Source organism: Nerophis lumbriciformis, linkage group LG31 (assembly GCF_033978685.3).
Source record: "Nerophis lumbriciformis linkage group LG31, RoL_Nlum_v2.1, whole genome shotgun sequence".
Taxonomy (NCBI): Eukaryota; Metazoa; Chordata; class Actinopteri; order Syngnathiformes; family Syngnathidae; genus Nerophis; species Nerophis lumbriciformis.
In genome coordinates, this window is record NC_084578.2 from 25868724 (window position 1) to 25889620 (window position 20897).

Consider the following 20897-nt stretch of genomic DNA (forward strand, 5'->3'; position numbering starts at 1 on the left):
TATTGAAGTCACAAAGTGCATTTTTTTTTTAACTTGCCTCAAAACAGCAGCTTGGAATTTGGGACATGCTCTACCTGAGAGAGCATGAGGAGGTTGAGGTGGGCGGGGTTGGGGGGCGCGGGGGTTGAGGTGGGGGGGATGTATATTGTAGTGTCCTGGAAGAGTTAGTGCTGCAAGGGGTTCTAGGTATTTGTTCTGTTGTGTTTATGTTGTGTTACGGGGCGGATGTTCTCCTGAAATGTGTTCGTCATTCTTGTTTGGTGTGGGTTCACAGTGTGGCGCATATTTGTAACAGTGTTAAAGTTGTTTATACGGCCACCCTCAGTGTGACCTGTATGGCTGTTGACCAAGTATGAATTGCATTCACTTGTGTGTGTGTGAAAAGCCGTAGATATTATGTGACCGGGTCGGCACGCTAAGGCAGTGCCTTTAAGGCACGCCCCCAATATTGTTGTCTGGGTGGAAATCGGGAGAAATTCGGGAGAACGGTTGCCCCGGAAGATTTTCGGGAGGGGTACTGAAATTCGGGAGTCTCCCGGGAAAATCGGGAGGGTTGGCAAGTATGACTGGGAGATGCAACTGCTCTGTACTTCTCCCTACGTCCGTGTACCACTCCGTACAGCGGCGTTTTATAAAGTCATAAATTGTACTTTTTGAAACCGATTTTTCCATTTTAAAGCATTTATCGGCCGATAATATCGAACATCTCTAACTGCAAGTATATATACTGTATAATGTAGTAACAGACACCTTCATAACAATATATAATATGTACAATCTACACATTGCAAGTATATATATAATATAGTAAACGACACGTTCATAACAATATGTAATATGTACAATATACACCTGCAAGTATATATATAATGTAGTAACAGACACCTTAATAACAATATCTAATATGTTCAATATTTACCGTATTTTGATCATTTTAATCATTTCCAGGACTGATTTCTTTCCATAGCAGCGCACGTCTGACTTCTGGCAACATATATGTGTTCTTACTTCCTAATCAAACACGTGTGTGTTTTCTAACCATTGCAAACTTGGTAACAGACAATGAAGGCTATTTTTGGACAAATGAGGATTCACAACCTTATACTTTTGAAGCTAAATATTCTGCTGCTTATAGAAGCCAGCACGAAGGAAGAGTGAGACTGTTTGTATTGTTTATTCGTCTCCAGCATAAATAATTTCTAACTGGTACAGTTAAAAAAAAATTTGCATGTGAAGGCTGAGATATCATGATTAGTCTTTTCCTTGCAGTAATACATTTGTACTTTGTTGTGCCGAATAAAGCCTATTCTGCACATTTTTGTGTGCCATGTTGGTAAGATGCTTTTTTCAGTCTTTTTGTTCATTATATATTTATTAAATAATTATTTTTTTGTCAGCAAAAATTGCAAATTTACCTTTTTCACACAATGTTATTGCAACAAACGCCTAAATAAAACCTGCCCTTCCCTCTGCCATTTTTGGGAAGAACTTTTGCAAATTCAGGTCTCTCCAAAAAGGCCCGCGAGATTCTGGGGGGACTGATATATTACTGTCAATCTTCAAAAACATTAAAATTAGGATGCAAATAAAGATATGTTTTTTTCCAAAATGGTGCCGCTGTAGTGGCTGCTGGTTGCAAGGGCTCTGTGCTCTTGTGTTTGTTTTCATGTAATTTTTACCTTTTGGATCAGGCCCCTTTGGAACTGCACAACAAGGGTAACTCCTCATGGGTAACTCCTTATAAGGTGATTCCTCGTTGAAAGTGTTTTCTAAAAACTGGTCCTTGCCTTCAGGCTGCCCAGGTGGTGCTGATTGCCTTGTTTGAGCTCAACACGCCAGAGTTCACCATGCTGCTGGGAGCGCTGCCCAAGACCTTCCAGGACGGTGCCACCAAATTACTGCACAACCACCTAAAGAACTCAAGTAACGGCAGCAGCAGCATTGTAAGTTACTGTAGAGGGTTAAATATATACTAACTTAATATACTAATATAATACTGCACTAGTTCACCTTTAAGAACACTAGAAATTTGCTTTTTGTCTTTTAGGGGTCTCCAAGTAACACGATTGGTCGCACGCCACCTCGCCACATGCCGAGTAGAAGCAGCCCACTCACCTCTCCAACTAACTGCTCACATGGAGGACTTTCGCCAAGGTAACCAACCGCCGTCAGTCATCTGATGTGTGAATGAGCGACACAGATGCAGCTTTATTGTAACAAGAATATGTGAAGCTTCTCCTAGTTTTCAGTTTGAGAGAGTGTTCTTTCACTTTAAGCAGCGGGATCCAACCTGTTTCCAGCCAGGATCACATATTCAAAGATTAAAGATGGCGCTCACTTTCTTACTTTTTTGTACTTTAGAGATGCTACAAGCATTTCAATGTACGTCAAGATATGCTAAGCTAACTAAACAAAACAGCTTTGCGTTATCGCTAATTAGTAGGTAAATGACGCGTCAGTGAGTGTAAGGCACGCTTATTTGCTGTATCGATACTGCACTGATACTATTAGTGTTTAATAATGTTAACTATAACAATGTTGTGTTGATGTGTAGTCTATGTATTAGTGATGGGTCTAATTAACGATACTGACAAAGTGATACTGTGTCCCTGGATGCCTTGATGTCTGTGTCAATGTAAGAAAAAAACAGGAGTGATACAACTGATGTCATTTGACTGTGAGCGCCAAACTGTTTTTATCAGGAAGCGCTTCTTTGAAGTTATAGCTCGTACTGAAAAAGCGTTAAAAGTGGTCTGTTGAGTTGGACATCGGTTTTCGTCGCCATCATTAAACTAAATGGAACTAAGAGAAAAGAAACATTTTGACATGTGGGATCATTTTGTTTCCTAAAGTATCAGAGCAATATCAATGCAGGTAGTGAATGTGCCGTACACTCACTGAGGCGTATTTACTTATCACCAATGTTCCCTCTAATTGTTCATGTGTCTGAGCAAACACAAAAACTCCCTGAGCATTCAGTGGAGCACATGTGAGCAACATCACACGTGGCAATACCAGCAGCACACCTGTCTCAAACCAATCTTTTATAATAACACTCAAATGAGAGGAGTCATTTTCATGAGATTATTTTGTAATATTAGTGATTTGGCCCACTTGTAATGAAAATAAAAGAAATCTTGTTTTTCATAAGCTATGGATTAGTATTGTACAATATGTCTGGGTGGGGGTCCTGCTTTGGAAATTATTTGTACCCCTTTCAGAGATCACATTTAGTTGCCCTTAAACATCCTCATGTTGCACAATGAAATGTAAGCATAGGATGAAGTGTGCATTCCTGTAACTTTCTCTAGTAACAGCATTTCATGATTAATATCAATAAATTAACATTAATAATAAATGACAGTAGAATAAGCACATGTATGACTGAGGAGTCATAGTCTAACTTTGTGTGGTGTTTGAGTTGTCCGACTTTTTGTGTGGCCATAAACGAACGCACCAGTGGCTTAGTGGTATGCGTGTTGGTGACAGATGACAAGTTGGTTTTGGCCTGGTTTGTACGGCAGAAAATGACTAGTTTTTCGAGATAGAAGTTTTTTACTTATGTTTTTGGTGTGGTTATGGCCGAATATAAACAGTTTTGCTCAATAAAGTGATCTCGATAGACGTTACAATAATTGAACGGTGTTGACGAACACCGTTAGGGCCCGCTTGTTGTCACTGTCACTCAAGAGTTGCATTGCAAAATTACACAGAATAAATGTGTTTATTTTGTTTAGAATTCAGATGAGATTTGATTTGGTGCGCGGCATATATTTGCTGTGCGCAGAGGACGCTTGAGCAGTGCGCAATTGCACAGGCGCGCACCTTAGAGGGAATGTTGCTTATCACTAGTATCTACTGTAGTACTACACAAGTTACCTACAATGTGTTCATGTGTACACTTCAGTGGTTTCTCTTTCTTCCCTCCTTGTCTTGTCTTGCGCTGTCCTCTTTTTGTTCCATCTTTCATTCTCTCGCCCGTCTGTCCGTCCTTCCCTCCCGGCCGCGCTGTGCCAACAGTCGGTTATGGGGTTGGGGTGTCGACGGACTGGCAAAGCAACCCCCCGCCCTTGCTCCTCTTCCTCCGCCTAACTCCAACCCTGCTGCTCCTTCTTTCAGGGTCCTGCGTAGAGCTCCCTCACCCAGGTAATTATGTGGGATGAGCTTGAAATATGCATTTTTACTACAATTTAAGACCAAGTCCTAATGAAATGCATTTTTACTACAATTTAAAGGGGCCCTGTTATTCAAAACTAATGTTTTTACCCAATGGTACCTGTTTTTGTGTAGTTGTAATCTGTGTAAGTCCCAAAAATGTAAAAACAAACCAAAAAGCCATCAAAACCATGGCAGAGAGATATATAAAACAGTGTTGCCTTCCTTAATACTTTATACTTTTTGCCCCATTTGTGACGTTATTCCTATTTGTGTCGTTTTTCCCATTGGTGACGTCAGTGGATCTCTCAATATATATGGTAAAGTTGTACCCAAAGGGCTTTGAGCGTGTCCGCTAGTGTAGTCCAACGGTGTAGTCAAAAGGTTCCTTCATTTTCTCTACCTTCTTGTTGTGTGCACATGCATCCTCCGCTTTTGCCATTTCTAATACAAAGTAGCATATAATTCTTACATGTATGTGTCAGTAGACACAATATGGAAGCTCTTAACACAACATGGCTGACAGGGATAAAATGCAGTCAAAGTGGAGGCACGCAATTAAGGGCACCCACAAAATGGCACATGCTGATTTTGTGGAAGTTGAACCTCTCAGCAATGAGCAGGGGCCTTGGATTCAAATGTTGTTGCTCAATATCCACAATTTGCCGGAATGTCTCATTGGCTGGCTACTCAGGGTTTAATCAGCCCATATGTTTTAGGTCCCATCACATTGAACAACACACTAATTTCTTTTCTTCACTTATGTCATTGGTAGTGCAGTATAATTAAACTCGTTCGATGTAAGTTGGCCAATCTTCACTGCCACTGTCAAACTCTGTAATTGAGCCAATCACAGCCAGCTTCATTACAATGCAACTGTTTCTCTCTCTGTCATGCACGTTACTTCTTTGTGACGAACATATTTTACTTTCTTTCTCTTAAAATACTGCAAATACTACAACTACAACAAACTAAAAGTACTACAGGTACATTACTACAAGAAACAACAAGTACAGTACACTACTACAAGTACTACAACTGCAATACACTACAAGTACAGTACTTTGTGTAATGCAATTACAATGAACTACAAGTACCATAACTGCAAGAACACTACTTTAAGTACCATAACTACAAAACACTACAAGTTCCTCAACTATAAGAATCTCTGATCGTTCTGATTTGTTTGCCAAAAATGCTTTGTAAATGTTTTGTGAATCACCTTTTGTACTGAAACAAAATATTTGATTCCAGTCAATAAATTAAATACTGCTGTATAATTTTTATATACATATTGTTATATGTTATATTTATATTTTTGTAAGGAGGTCAACTCACTAAATCAGCACTTTTTCACTCTGCCTGCACTGAAGTACGACGTTTCAAAGCTGTGCTATAACTGTTAGTTTTAGGATCAAAGAGACACTGTGTGTATCTTTGTGTGTATTTGTGCGCGTTAGCATGATGGAGTACGACACTGAGAACATGAACTCGGAGGATATCTACAGTTCCCTGCGTGGAGTCACAGAGGCCATCCAGAGCTTCAGCTACCGCAGCCAAGAAGATCTGAATGAGTCTATCAAACGAGAGGGCAAGCGAGACGATGCGGTGAGTTATGATTTTCACTTAGACCAGGGGTGTCCAAATTTTTTTTTTTGGCCGGGGGTCGCTAGCCGACTGCATGTAAAGTGTGTGTATGTATATATATATATATATATATATATATATATATATATAAAGAATTTTCCTCCAGAAAGTCTTATCTTTGTCCATGTGATGTCAGATGAAACAAAAATTGAGCAGTTTGGCCACAATACCCAGCAATATGTTTGGAGGAGAAAAGGTGAGGCCTTTAATCCCAGGAACACCATTCCTACCGTCAAGCATGGTGGTGGTAGTATTATGCTCTGGGCCGGTTTTGCTGCCAATGGAACTGGTGCTTTACAAAGAGTAAATGGGACAATGAAAAAGGAGGATTACCTCCAAATTTTTCAGGACAACCTAAAATCATCAGCCCGGAGGTTGGGTCCTGGGCGCAGTTGGGTGTTCCAACAGGACAATGAGCCCAAACACACGTCAAAAGTGGTAAAGGAATGGCTAAATCAGGCTAGAATTAAGGTTTTAGAATTGCCTTCCCAAAGTCCTGACTTAATAAACGTGTGGACAATGCTGAAGAAACAAGTCCATGTCAGAAAACCAACAAATTTAGCTGAACTGCACCAATTTTGTCAAAGGAAGTGGTCAAAAATTCAACAAGAAGCTTGCCAAAAGCTTGTGGATGGCTACCAAAAGCGCCTCATTGCATTGAAACTTGCTAAGGGACATGTAACCAAATATTAACATTGCTGTATGTATACTTTTGACCCAGCAGATTTGGTCACATTTTCAGTAGACCCATAATAAATTCATAAAAGAACCAAACTTGTTGAAACAACCAATACAGAGGCGTACCCATTCCCTTCACAGTTAACTTCAAGTAAGGGAGATGAAATGCTTATTGTGTCTAATCAGTAAACAAAAACATAGCATCATTGTGAGCAGGCGCGTTGTCAAGGTGACACAGCCGCAAGCTGTCATCCATTAAAAGCCCATAAGAAGCAAAATTTGTAGACATGAATCGTCAAGTGTTGTGTTCTAGGCGGGGAGAGAAGGAATATCTTCTAGTCCTGCTTCTGATGCTCGCCCGGGATCAGATGCACAGGAAGTGGGCCGCACTGCCTTGGACAACAAGACGTCGTTGCTGAACACACCGTCACCACGCTCATTTTCCGGGCCCAGGAGTCGGGAATTTGCTCCTTACGGCCACGGAGAAACCATCTGCACGTACGACAAGAGCGCCCTGAAGGAGGCAGTGTTTGATGACGACGTGGAACAGTTCCGTGACTGTGAGTTCATGAGATTAATTTCTTTCATTAATAATGTAAAACTATAACTACTGTTGCCCGTGCTATGACATTTCTATAGTCATGATCAGTCCTTCCAGAAATTCACAATGTCAATCGTGCTAATTAAAGCAAATTCAACAAACCCTTGCGAATTATGCACAGCCTTGCAAATGTATCAAAAGCCCACAACTTCCCCGCACATTTTGACCAATCATCAACATTTTCATCAATCAAATTTGTCTTTGAGCAGCACTCAAACTCGCATGTCAACGGTCTCATGAAAACTTACGTTTGTTTCTTGTGTAGAAGAAGCACGAACAACATGTGACAATATACAGTATCAACTCTTTGCTGATCAATTGAAGTCCTCCAGCGTACGTTAGACCTCCCGTACTTTCCATGTCTACGGCGCTAAGCCTTCTTGTTAATGTATTGTATTTGTATATTGTAAGTATTTACTCACTATTTTACATGTATTTATATATTTATATAACATTTATTTATTTAAGATAAGACCAATAAGAACATATTTTCATTTGCAATACTGACCTAGCAAAGAGAAATGTGATGATAATCTCTCATCGTTTCATTTACCAAAACAATTTTAGCTATAGATGGCTCTCAACAGTTCGCAAATTCTCTTAATGTGCGGGGGTAATTGTGTGTTTAAGATGGACAAACACTTATCAAATGTAAAATATACACAACTTGTCTACAACAGAGCAGACAGCGGGCAATAAGGAAGCATTTGGTGGTAATTATTATAATCATTAATGTTATTAGGTATAATGTATTAAAACAATATAGTCATTTTATAATGAGCTCTGAGTATGTGCTTTTACTGCCATCTAGTGACTATTTTTAAGTCTGTGTGGTATAAAACGAGTAAAACATAAATACAGTATTTAATTTTTTTACTGCAAAAATTATCCATCCATCCATCCATCTTCTTCCGCTTATACGAGGTCGGGTCGCGGGGGCAGCAGCCTAAGTAGGGAAGCCCAGACTTCCCTCTACCCAGCCACTTCGTCGAGCTCTTCCCGGGGGATCCCAAGGCATTCCCAGGCCAGCCGGGAGACATAGTCTTCCCAACGTGTCCTGGGTCTTCCCCATGGTCTCCTACCGGTCAGACGTGCCCTAAACACCTCCCTAGGGAGGCGTTCGGGTGGCATCCTGACCAGATGCCCGAACCACCTCATCTGGCTCCTCTCGATGGGGAGGAGCAGCGGCTTTACTTTGAGCTCCTCCCGGATGACAGAGCTTCTCACCCTATCTCTAAGGGAGAGCCCCGCCACCCGGCGGAGGAAACTCATTTCAGCCGCTTGTACCCTTTCGGTCATAACCCAAAGCTCATGACCATAGGTGAGGATGGGAACGTAGATCGACCGGTAAATCGAGAGCTTTGCCTTCCGGCTCAGCTCCTTCTTCACCACAACGGATCGATACAGCGTCCGCATTACTGAAGACGCCGCACCGATCCGCCCGTCGATCTCACGATCCACTCTTCCCTCACTCGTGAACAAGACTCCGAGGTACTTGAACTCCTCCACTTGCAAAAATTATAAATCATAAATTAACATATTGATTCAAAGTTTAAAAAAAACAAAAAACAACCTCAAAACATTGCAACTTTATGAAAAAACTGCTGCAAATTCTGGCGTTTTAGGCCCCAACAATCACAAAAAAGCCTAGAAAATTCTGGAAGGATTCTATAGTGCCAGAAGTCATTTGAGGACGTAAATGTTAAAAAGTGCCATTTTAAATTGATTAAATCCTAAATTGGTGCACAATGTAGGGGTGATCCGATGTGATACTTGGCTGATATCTGAAAAAAACCCATTGTGATTGTTTCAGTTTGCATGTAAAATGTCCGATACGAGCAGACGTGCAGCGTGTTTACTTGTGCAAAGCTGGACAACCGGTTAACATCTAAATGTCCTCCAATAAGCCACAAGGTTGGTCATTCCTTGTATTTTAGTCGTCATTCACAAAAAGTAAACATGGTAGGCTGTAGGTTACCAGGAGCTAGCAGCTACACAACTGCAATCAAACTAAGCAATTAAGTATCCTTAATTTAACAACATTGCAGTCTAAATCAGCACATTTGTCAATCAAATAATTACAGTTGCATATTACTTACACATACAAAGTCTCCAAGGCAGAAGCGTATTGAAAAGTATCCAATAACAAACGCGTCCCCATCATTCAACTTACTGTGTCATGAGTTTAACATCATGAATAGTAGGTGTATAGTAGGTGTCGCCACTTTACTTTGACGTAAATGTATCATAAGTCCATTCTAGATTGTTAATAATAAATAGGTCTATTTATCATGCCCTACCAGTGTTCTATTTTACTTAATCAAACATTTTCTAACATTCCAAAGTACAAAATAATAAATTATGTCCAAGGACTCGTGCTGATATTGTATCGAACTGATTGTTATTGGACAATAGTCAAGGCTCCAATACGATACCAGTATTGGAGCCTTGTTGTATCGGGCTGCTCTTATCAAAAAGCATGACGGATTTCTTCATTGTGTTGCGTTGCATTTACATTGTCGGTAATACGACAACGATTTGATATCATCCTTCCGGTCATTGTAAACCATGTTGATTGTTGGCTAGTGTGTCGTATAATCAATACATCAGCAGTTTGTAAGTGTGCTCCAAACCATCTGTCTTTCATCATCAGGTCATATTTCCTCAATGAGAAGACAGTTGGTTTGGAGGTATTGGTATATGTCAGTTGTCAGCATGTTCCATCCTCCATCTTGATCTCTCCTCTTTAGGCTCTCGTAAGGAAAGTGCTGAAAACGCCAGGAGATTTCCTGGTAAACATTCCGTCGTTTTCTGACTACCTGATCTTATTCTAATTCCTGACATCCTTTTGCACTCATGCTCTCTCTTTTGCTCTTTTGACCTTTGACCCTGTCCTGCAGAAGGTTACAATATAGCATGTTACTAATGTAACGTGTATTTAACTTTACAGGCACATTAGTACAATCATAGACACAACAAAAACAGTGATTTGATGATATCATGTATGTATAGACCAGTAGTGTCTAAAGTATATGTTATATTACTTTGAAAACAGAACATTTTATTATGAACAAAACATTCAAATGAAGGTAAGGAACACATTTTTTATAATTGATGAGTACATGAAATGAAACACATTTGAATATATAATGCATCCAGACTTAGGCGAATATGATAGAAGTTTTAAGACAGTTTTTAAATGCCATTGTGTCTTGTTGGACAGTTGGTCAGGACCATTCAGACCTGGTTGCTGACCTGCTGAAGGAGCTGTCCAATCACAATGAGCGCTCTGATGAACGTAAGGGTGCCTTGGTGGAGCTACTGAAGATCACGAAAGACAATAGCCTGGCTGTGTGGGATGAACATTTCAAAACCGTCCTCCTCCTCCTGCTTGAAACACTGGGAGATAAAGATGTAAGCTAACTCAGCACGTACATGTAACGCCCATTTACATGTAGCATACACGAACATGTAGCACACATGTACATGTAGCGTACACATAGCGAGTAGCATACAAATACACAAGTAACACACACACATTTATTTATACATTCAATGTTGTTGATGTTGCTCAATGGTTCTGTCAGCACACAATCCGAGCCTTGGCGCTGCGTGTGTTGAAAGAAATATTACGGAATCAGCCGACCCGCTTCAAGAATTATGCAGAACTAACAATCATGAAGACCTTGGAGGCGCACAAAGATTCTCACAAAGAGGTACATAATAATAATAATAAGGTACACTTTGTGTTGTATTCTTGTTCAATAATCATATCAACTTGTTAGTCGAAAATTCCTGTACAATGATTGATATTTCCATATACTGTATATGCTTCAGGTGGTGCGTGCGGCTGAGGAGGCGTCTTCAACGCTGGCAGGATCAATTCATCCTGAACAATGTATCAAAGTTCTGTGTCCCATTGTACAAACTGCTGATTATCCAATCAACTTAGCTGCCATCAAGATGCAAACTAAAGTCATTGAACGCATCACCAAGGACTCACTAGTGCAGCTGCTGGTTGACATCATTCCTGGTCTGCTGCAGGTTTGACACTTTTACTATATTAGTAATACATTTATTACATTTGACATTATTAATAATAAATCTACCTATGTACTTTAATACTATTAATACATTTATTACGTTTTACACTATTAATAATACATCTAACGATGTTCTTTTACACTATTAATACATTTGACTATGTACTTTTACACTATTAGTACTTCATTTTATAATGTACATTTACAATACTACATTTAACTATGTACATATACACTATTATTAATACTACAATACATGTAATCTAATCAACATGGCTGCCATCAAAATGTAAACTAAAGTCATTGAACGCATCACCAAGGACTTACTAGTGCAGCATCTGGCTGAAATCATTCCTGTTCTGCTGCAGGTGTGACACTTTTACTATATCAATAATAAATATATTACATTTGACACTATTAATGATGAATCTACGAATGTACTTTTACACTATTACTAATAAATCTACTTATGTACTTTTACACTATTATTACATTAATTACGTTTTACACTATTAATAATACATCTAACGATGTACTTTTACACTATTAATAATACATTTAACATTTACTTTTATACATTATATTTGATAATATACTTTTACATTATTAATAATACATTTAACATCTACTTTTATATTAATATTGCATTTGATAATGTACTTTTACACCACTAATAATACATTTAACATCTACTTTTATACAGTGAATTACTATTGCATTTGACAATGTACTTTTACACTACTAATAATACATGTAATATGTATTTTTGTACAATTAATAATACAATTAATACTTTTCACAATAGTAATACATTTAATACTATCACACTATTATACTACATTTAACTATGTACTTTTACACTGTTAATACATATAATAATGTATGTTTACATTATTAGAACTACAATACATTTAACAATGTACTTTAACATAATAAAATACATTCAGCTGTGTACTTTTACACAATACTGACGATAATCCTGCACAGAATTGATACTTGTACAAAACCCAAAACCAGTGAAGTAGGCACGTTGTGTAATTCGTAAATAAAAACACATTACAATGCTTTTCAAATCCTTTTCAATTTATATTCAATTGAATAGACTGCAAAGACAAGATATTTAATATTTTGGGCTCAAAAAGGCCCAAAACATTATAACGGACCCATCTCACCCTGGACATGAACTTTTTGAACTGCTGCCCTCGGGCAGGAGATACAGGACAATAAAATGCCAGACAAACAGGTTCAAGAACACTTTCTACCCGAAAGCAATAGTGTCGCTGAACACAAGGCATAAAAAAGAATGACTGTGCATGTGAGCTGTGTGCTTGGTATTTTTCGTTGTTTATGTATTATTTTTATCTATTTATCTTAGTACCATGTTCTTATGTTTTTTTTAATGTGCAGCACTAAATGAGTTTACTTGCAATTTCGTTGTACAATGTACAAACCCCGTTTCCATATGAGTTGGGAAATTGTGTTAGATGTAAATATAAACGGAATACAATGATTTGCAAATCATTTTCAACCCATATTCAGTTGAATATGCTACATAGACAACATATTTGATGTTCAAACTGATAAACTTTTTGAAAAGGTTTTGCAAATCATTGTATTCTGTTTTTACTTACGATTTACACAACGTGCCGACTATACTGGTTTTAGGTTTGTGTGTATCAATAGTGACAGTAATCCTGCACAGTATCGATACTTATGTCAATACTGAAAGTAATACTGCATAGTTGTTGTTACTTAATACTGACAATACTACTGTACTACTACTGTACTACTGTATCAATACTTTGTCTACTTGCAGGGCTACGACAACACAGAAAGCAGTGTCCGCAAGGCCAGTGTGTTTTGTCTGGTGGCGATCTACTCTGTAATTGGTGAGGACCTCAAACCTCACCTGGCACAGCTGACAGGCAGCAAGGTAATGACTCATGTTTTTTTATCATCATTATCACACCTCTGGACCTGTGTGAAAATAGCCCCTCATATTAATGCAAATATTCAAATAACACTGCCATAATGTTTGCCCCGTTTGTTTTATTTTGGGGGGTAGAGAGGGAGAGGTCCGCTGTTTGCAGACAATGCAAAACACAACCCTGAGGAAAATTTGCTGGACGTTTAAGGTCGAGAAACGCAACAAAAGTATCAATCACAAACTAATGTAATGAAAATGTTCCCTCTGAGTCTCTTCTACTTCCATGGAGTCTCGGTGTGCGTTTAAGAGCGCAATGTTGTTGGAGGAGAAAAATATTTGCAGTTGCGGTTTAATTTTAACTAGCGTGCTTCCGTCAGCTGCTGTAACTGAGAGTTACCATGCAGCATGTGATGTATCGAAAACATTGCCACAACTTGTTCATAAAGTCTTTAGTTTGTTTAACTGCTAAATTTGTCAGTGTTCCAATAACGTCAATATTCGCTAAAATATTTTGTCATTTTATCGAATTGAACACGGGCTGAGTTGTCGGTGAGGCACAAAGATTGTGTATTGGATCACTCCTGTTTATTTTTGTTGGCCAAACTGTTGCACATGTACATGGTTGTTGGAGAAAAACAAAGCTTGTTTATTTTTCTTTATCTTCATTAGCCAAACTGCTTTGTGTTTTATATTGATATCTTTTTTACATTACTTGTGTTTTTTTCATTCCACAAAGTAATTACTTTAATAACCATTCATGTGACATAGCATTTTGTTAATGTTTTATGGTGTATAATTAATACTCGTACGGCAAATTTCTGCTCACACTCTCAACGATATAGCATGTACATGTACACACATTAGTACATGTAAATGTGTGTACATAACTTAAAAAATACCTCTCTCTATGAAAATGTCAAAGCAGCATGTAATACAAAAGCTGACACGCTAAAACTATTAATGATCAAAAACACAAATATTTGTCTTTAAATATATAGATAACGTTTATCTAGAGCATTTTTTTTAGATATTACAAATTACATGATGGCATCGCGTTCACACCCCAACACTGTTTTACCAAACATAATTAATAAATGTAATTTCAATATTGATTAAAAAAATATATATATATTATTATTATTTTGCCCATATCGTGCAGTCCTATGTGTAAGACTAGACCTCATATATGAACACTATTTTTATCTATATGGACAAGAAGTGCAGTTATGTCTTATGTCCATAAGGTGCCATCTTTTTAATTTTCACATTATTTTTTATTTATTTATGTTATTATTATTTTGTTTCTGCCATATTACTTCGTTTATAATGCTTGTGTTGCTTTCATATGCACATTCAACTTTCTACTTGAGGTACAGAGGTATAGTGTATACACACTATACATTTTGAATATGTTGTTTGTGTTTTTTAAATTAAAAATTGGTTAAAAGATTTCAGCAATTATTGAAAGTTTTGAGCACATTTAAAATTACCACGATAATAATAATAATAACCGTGATAATTTTGGTCACAATAACCGTGATAAGACATTTTCATACCATGACATACCTACTCTACAGAATGACTAAGAGATCGTCCGCTGCGTTTACGCATTACACACATACCCAGGCAGAGGAAAAAGTAATTCCACCAACCGCATATCATTTAGACAAGCTCTCAATGATTTTGTTATTTTCCGCTTTGTTTCTTTTATGCAAATTGAATTATTTATTTAAAATAGGGACAGCACATATTAATGAATTCTGTAAATATATCAGGTTTTAGCCAAAGGGTAATTTGTGCCTGTAGCCCCCAGAAAGGTTGGTGTATGCATACAAACAACAATAATATTCACACAAAACAGAGAAAAGTCAGGATCATCACCACAGACTCAGTAACATTCAGGTAATTTAAAGGAGAGAGTTAACCCCCAACCCCCACTACCCCACCCAAAAAAACTCCCAGGTAATTACTTTAAAAATAACAAAACAATAAAATAAAAAGAAGGAATTTATATGGCTTGCATTGTACATAGTCCGAATAAAGTGCCATGATATACTGTGTTAGTGCTCATATTAAATTATGTTTAAGTGCTCATATTATGACATTGATTAAATTGCCTTTTATCATTATGTTTATTGTGTGATCAACACATCTTTTTACTTTTGAACCAGGCCTTTAATTGACTTTTGAATGTAGTAAAGCTGGAGGATTCCCTTACTGTGGTAGGTAGACTGTTCCACAAAGAGCATCACTTGTGAGAAAAAACATTTTGACCAACATAGTTTTTTCTCACAGGCACCTATTGTGTTAAATGAAATACAAGACCTCAAATTACTGATTTATCAAAGTATGCATACTTTGATTTGAGAATACATTTTCCAGCATAAAGTTTGCTTTGGTATTAGAGTTATTGATAGATATTGTAGGTAAACATCCATCCGCACATCACTATGGAGGTGAATAACGATACAAAATTAACTGTAGTAACATTAAAACTATATTAGTCAGCCAGATATTTTTTTCCACACAAACAATTGGGACAAGTTGGGGGAGATTGGGCAAGTTGGGGGGATACCTATGAATAATAAATGTTAATAACATTAAAACTATAATAGTTAGACATATATTTTTTCAGCAAAAAAACTGGGGACAAGTTTGGGGCGCTGGATGACATCACTAGTCAGAAAATGTATTTTAGAATAACTTAAAACCTTAGGAGCACAAACGAAACATTTAGGCGGCTAACCATCACAAACAAATTGCAGTGTTATTTTAATATTTGCAATGATAATGGGGGCCAACTTTACACAGGTCACTTTCTTGTACTTTCTTCTATGTTCTTCACTTCTTGTATCGAACTGAAAAACATATATGTCTTACTTTGTTCTTAAAATAACCAATTGATGATTTTATGAAACATTTTATCCTAGATTTACTGTAACTGACAGAATATACAAATATTCATAAAATGAAAGATAATACTTTACATTCATTAGTATTTCATTGAAGTATTTGATCCCAATACAAAAAGTGACTTGATACTTAATAGAGTAATAGTACTGTACTTTTAGTTTCTTGTAGTTTCAGTACTTGTAATAGTGTAGTTGTAGTACTTGTAGTAGTTTACTTGTAGTGTCTTGTAGATGTAGTGTGCTGCAGTTGTATTACTTGTAGTACTTGTAGTAATGTACTGTTCTTGTAGTGTATTGTAGTAAATGACTTGTAATACTTTGTTTCTTGTTGTAGTACTTGTAGTAGTATACTTCTAGTTTCTTGTAGATTAAGTTTATTGCAGTTGTATTACTTGTAGTACTTGTAGTCGTGTACTGTACTTGTAGTGTATTGTAGTAATTTACTTGTAATACTTTGTTTCTTGTTGGAGTACTTATACTAGTAGTAGTGTACTTGCAGTTTCTTGTAGTTGTAGTATTTGTAGTAGTTTACTTATAGTTCATTGGGGCGGCATGGCGTGATGGGTAGAGCAACCGTGCCAGAAACCTGAGGGTTGCAGGTTCGCTCCCCGCCTCTTACCATCCAAAAATCGCTGCCGTTGTGTCCTTGGGTGGGACACTTCACCCTTTGCCCCCGGTGCCGCTCACACCGGTGAATTGAATGATGAATGATAGGTGGTGGTCGGAGGGGCAGTTGGCGCAAATTGCAGCCACGCTTCCGTCAGTCTACCCCAGGGCAGCTGTGGCTATGAAAGTAGCTTACCACCACCAGGTGTGAATGATAGATGGGTTCTACATGTAAAGCGACTTTGGGTATTTAGAAAAGCGCTATATAAATCCCAGTTATTATTATTCATTGTAGATGTTGTGTCTTGTAGTTTTAGTAATTGTATTTGTAGTACTTATAATGTACTGGTAGTTCCTTGTAGATTTAGTTTTTGTATTTGTATTACTTGTAGTAGTGTACTTTCAGTTTCTTGTTGTTGTTCTACTTGTAGCAGTTTACGAGATCCTTGCAGATGTATTTTCTTGTAGTTAGATTACTTTTAGTAGCGTACTTGTAGTTTCAGTACGTGTAGTAGTGTTATAGTTTCTTATAGTTTTCTTGAAGTTATAGTATTTGTAGTTGTAGTACTTGTAGGAGTATACTTGTGCTTTCTTGTACTTACATTTTCTTGTAGCTGTATTACATGTAGTAGTGTACTTATAGTTTCTTGTAGTTGTAGTATTTGTAGTAGTGTACTCATAGTTCTTTGTAGATGTAGTTTCTTGTAGTTGTATTACTTGTTTTGGTGTACTTGTAGTTTCAGTACTTGTAGTAGTGTACTAGTATTTGTAGTAGAGTATTGTAGTCGTAGTGCTTGTAGTATTGTACCTGTAGTACTTGTAGTAATGTACTTGCAATTTCTTGTAGTGGTAGTTTCTTGTTGTTTCAATAATTTAGTAGTGTAGTTGTAGTATTTCTTGTAGTGTATTGCAGTTGTCATACTTGTAATAGTGTATTGTATTTTCTTGTAGCTGTTGTGCTTTTAATAGTATAGTTGCAGTTTCATGTAGTAGTAGTGCTTATATAGTGTTGTTGTCATTTCTTGTAGTAGTAGTAGTAGTGACAGCATTCAGGGGCCTATTCTCCCATGTGCTAAAGTGAACACAGGTGCGCAACTGCGTGGATTCTGGCTGTGCAGCATTCTCAAACCCGACTTAGGTCTGACAGTGCGCGCCTTAATACAAGATGCGCACTCTGGGTTAAGCAACACTTAAATTTGGGAATTACCTGTCAGATTTGGCCTTTCAGGTATTCTTCCATCGGTTTAAGGACTTTTGTTCTTACTGCCTCTGAGGCTGGAATAAGTCCAGCGCCTCTGGAAGGGGGAAATATTGTATTGCACTTGAAGTTTGGATGCAGTGTTCACCACACATAAGAAATTATAAATTAAACTTCTAGAAAACTATCAAATCTATTCTAATCGCTTCAATTGAGACACCTCGAAAGATCCATTGAGACTTTGATAAAAGGACCTTAATGCCACTCTGAATTAAATATCAAAAATCAAAATCCACATTGTTGTCTTGTTAGTGTGACCACAGTGAAACCGGATCGTACATATATCGGCCGCGTTTGTATGGATGTTTAATGCATCTGGACCGTGATCTTTGAACTATGTGACTATTTAATATGAAATACATATTTAATGTAGCGTCTATCAATTGATTTTTTGACTGTTAACATTAAAATGTCTTGCTCATCTGCAGAAGCTCACACACGCACACACTAGAGATGCGCGGATAGGCAATTTATCTCATCCGCAACCGCGTCAGAAAGTCGTCATCCATCCGCCATCCACCCGATGTAACGTTTGATCAGAACTGCATCCGCCCGCCATCCGCCCGTTGTTATATATCTAATATTAATTTAAAAAAATTTTTTTCGATCGGACACGGAGGAATTAGCGATGTAAAAGACCACGTTGGGACAAAAAAACACAAGTCTAATGCCGTTGCTAGCGATACAAGTGGAAAACTTTCAACGTTTTTCGTCGCCCAAACAGATTCTTTGGATGTGATAAATGCCAAAGTTTTATTTACGGAGGCAATAATTGAGCATGTACTTCCAATCGCACTGGCTGATCACATGGGACAGTTAATAATGTAATGCAACCTTTAAAAATCATTACGCGGTGATCGCGATCCCAAAAATAAACTTTTCTTGCATGATAATGTCCAGAAAATTTCGCTTTATATTACTATAGAGTCCTTTTAACGAATGAGTTTGATGGTTTATCACAAACCTTAAATGAAATTCCATGGCCACCGTCCTGCTCTCTATATCAACCAGGGTGAGCCCCACCCCTTTCGTGAGCGCACTGCGCGTGGAGTGACCCCTGTTACGCGCCCCCGGCAACAGGGGTGGCAAGCAGGTAAGCTGCGCGGGCGGAGCGCGCGGAGTGACCCATGTTACGAGCCCCCGGCCACGGGGGTGGCGGGCAGGTAAGCTGCTTACCTGCTGCGCGTGACGCCGGCCGCGGCGAAAGCGGACGAGGCGGGGTGTCGGTGCGGTGGGCGCGGTAGTGACCCTGGACGTGCGTCGGGCCCTTCTCGCGGATCGCCTCAGCTACGGCTCCCGGTGGGGCCCTCTCGGGGGAAGGGGCCTCGGTCCCGGACCCCGGCGAGGCGTCCCTTCTCCGCTCCGTAAAAGTGTCCATCTCTTTTCTTTTTTTTTCTTCTGTTGTGGCATATGCAGCAGGTGCCTGCTCGTTTTTCGTATGTGGGTAACAACATTTAACTATGTATATATATTTCCCAATTGGTTTAACTGCCACCCGCAAAAAAAAAAAAAAAAATCTAATTAATCCGCCCGACCCGACCCGCGAGCGGATAAAATCTTATTTTTTTTCATTTCATCCGCCCGATCCGCGGATAATCCGCGGACTCCGCGGTTGTGTCCGCAAACCACGCATCTCTAGCACACACGCTGTCCTATTAAGCCCCTCTTACGCATCAAAGCTTGACAAACATTTGTACGAAACAGAACTCTTACTACTACTACTACTACTATGGCCGTTCCTGTAGCATGCGACGAACTGCTTCCCGTTTTAAGCATCTTTCTTCCAATAACTCTTAACATCACAAATAACATCAGTGTGGTTATGATAACAAGTAAAGAAAGTTCATCTACAGATTATTATTCACACCCAGGAAGAAAAAACTGTTGTTGCGTGCATACACACACTACATCACCATGGCGGCACACGTTCGCGTGGCAAGCACTGCCTGGATAAATACATCCTTTTCAGATTTAAAGTATCTTTTTCCATGGATACCAATGGCATTCACAAGTGTTTGTAAAACTGCATGTTCCATCATTTTAACACAACCTTGTAAAAAAGGCATCAAGGCAAAGTCCACCTCATTAGTAATGAGCCCACCTTCATTTTTGCCTGACGTACGCAAGGTGGGCGTGTCCGCAGGATGGATGGGAAAATATGAATATGAGAAACATGCGTAATTTCAAGCATGTAAAAAAACAGTAAAGGGGAACAAGAGGATAGTGCCCTAACTTTCTTGTTTTATTACTTGTAGTAGTGTATTGTACATTCATGTAGTTGTAGTACTGTACTTGTAGTAGTATACTCCTAGTAGTAGTAGTAGTTGTGTGTTTTTCGTTTTTTGTACTGTAATACTTCGAGCAGTGTACTTGTTGTTTCTTGTAGTTGTAGTACGTGTAGTTGTTAATTGTAGTGGCTTGTAGTAGTTGCACTTGTAGTGGCTTGTAGTAGTTGCACTTGTCCTTGCAGTTGTAGTTATTGTAGTGGTGTACTTGCAGTTGTAATACTTGTAGCGGTGTACTCCTAGTAGGAGTAGTGTGCTTGTCGTTTTTTGTACTGTATTACTTGTAGTAGTATATTGTAGTTTCTTGTAGTGGTGTACTCCTAGTAGTAGTAGTAGTGTTATTGTACTCTGAGTAGTAGTAGTAATAGTAGTGTGCTTTTAGTTTTTTGTACTTTAGTGCTGTACTTTCTTGTAGTAGTGTATCGTAGTTGTAGTACTTGTAGTAGTGAATTGTAGTGGTTTGGAGTAGGGTCCTTGCAGTACTTGTCCTAGTGTTCTTGTACATATTTGTACTTTGGTACTTCTAGTAGTGTATTTTAGTTTATTGTAGTTGTACTTATAGTTGTGTCCTTGTAGTTTATTGCAGTACTTTTAGGAGTATTGTTGTTGTTGTAGTACTTGCAGTAGTCTACAAGTAGTTTAATGCAGTATTAGTAATTGTAGTTATGTATTGTAGTAGTACTTGTAGTTTCTTGTAGGATGTATTTTGTTGTCATGTGACCACATCACATTGTGGTCTTGTGTGAGTCATTGAGGTGTTGACTGTCAAACTTATACTCCATTCC

General features: G+C 38.3%; 1 protein-coding gene across 1 annotated transcript in view; it reads left to right on the forward strand.

Moving 5' to 3' along the window:
• The window catches only part of clasp1a (cytoplasmic linker associated protein 1a), a 162700-nt gene that overhangs the window by 138555 nt on the left and 3248 nt on the right, over positions 1-20897 (forward strand). The window contains exons 32-40 of the mRNA XM_061926336.2: positions 1794-1943; positions 2048-2154; positions 5616-5763; positions 6794-7040; positions 9832-9873; positions 10305-10495; positions 10669-10797; positions 10919-11125; positions 12941-13057. Coding sequence (XP_061782320.1) covers positions 1794-1943; positions 2048-2154; positions 5616-5763; positions 6794-7040; positions 9832-9873; positions 10305-10495; positions 10669-10797; positions 10919-11125; positions 12941-13057 — 1338 coding nt within the window. The remainder of the gene's footprint in view (positions 1-1793; positions 1944-2047; positions 2155-5615; positions 5764-6793; positions 7041-9831; positions 9874-10304; positions 10496-10668; positions 10798-10918; positions 11126-12940; positions 13058-20897) is intronic.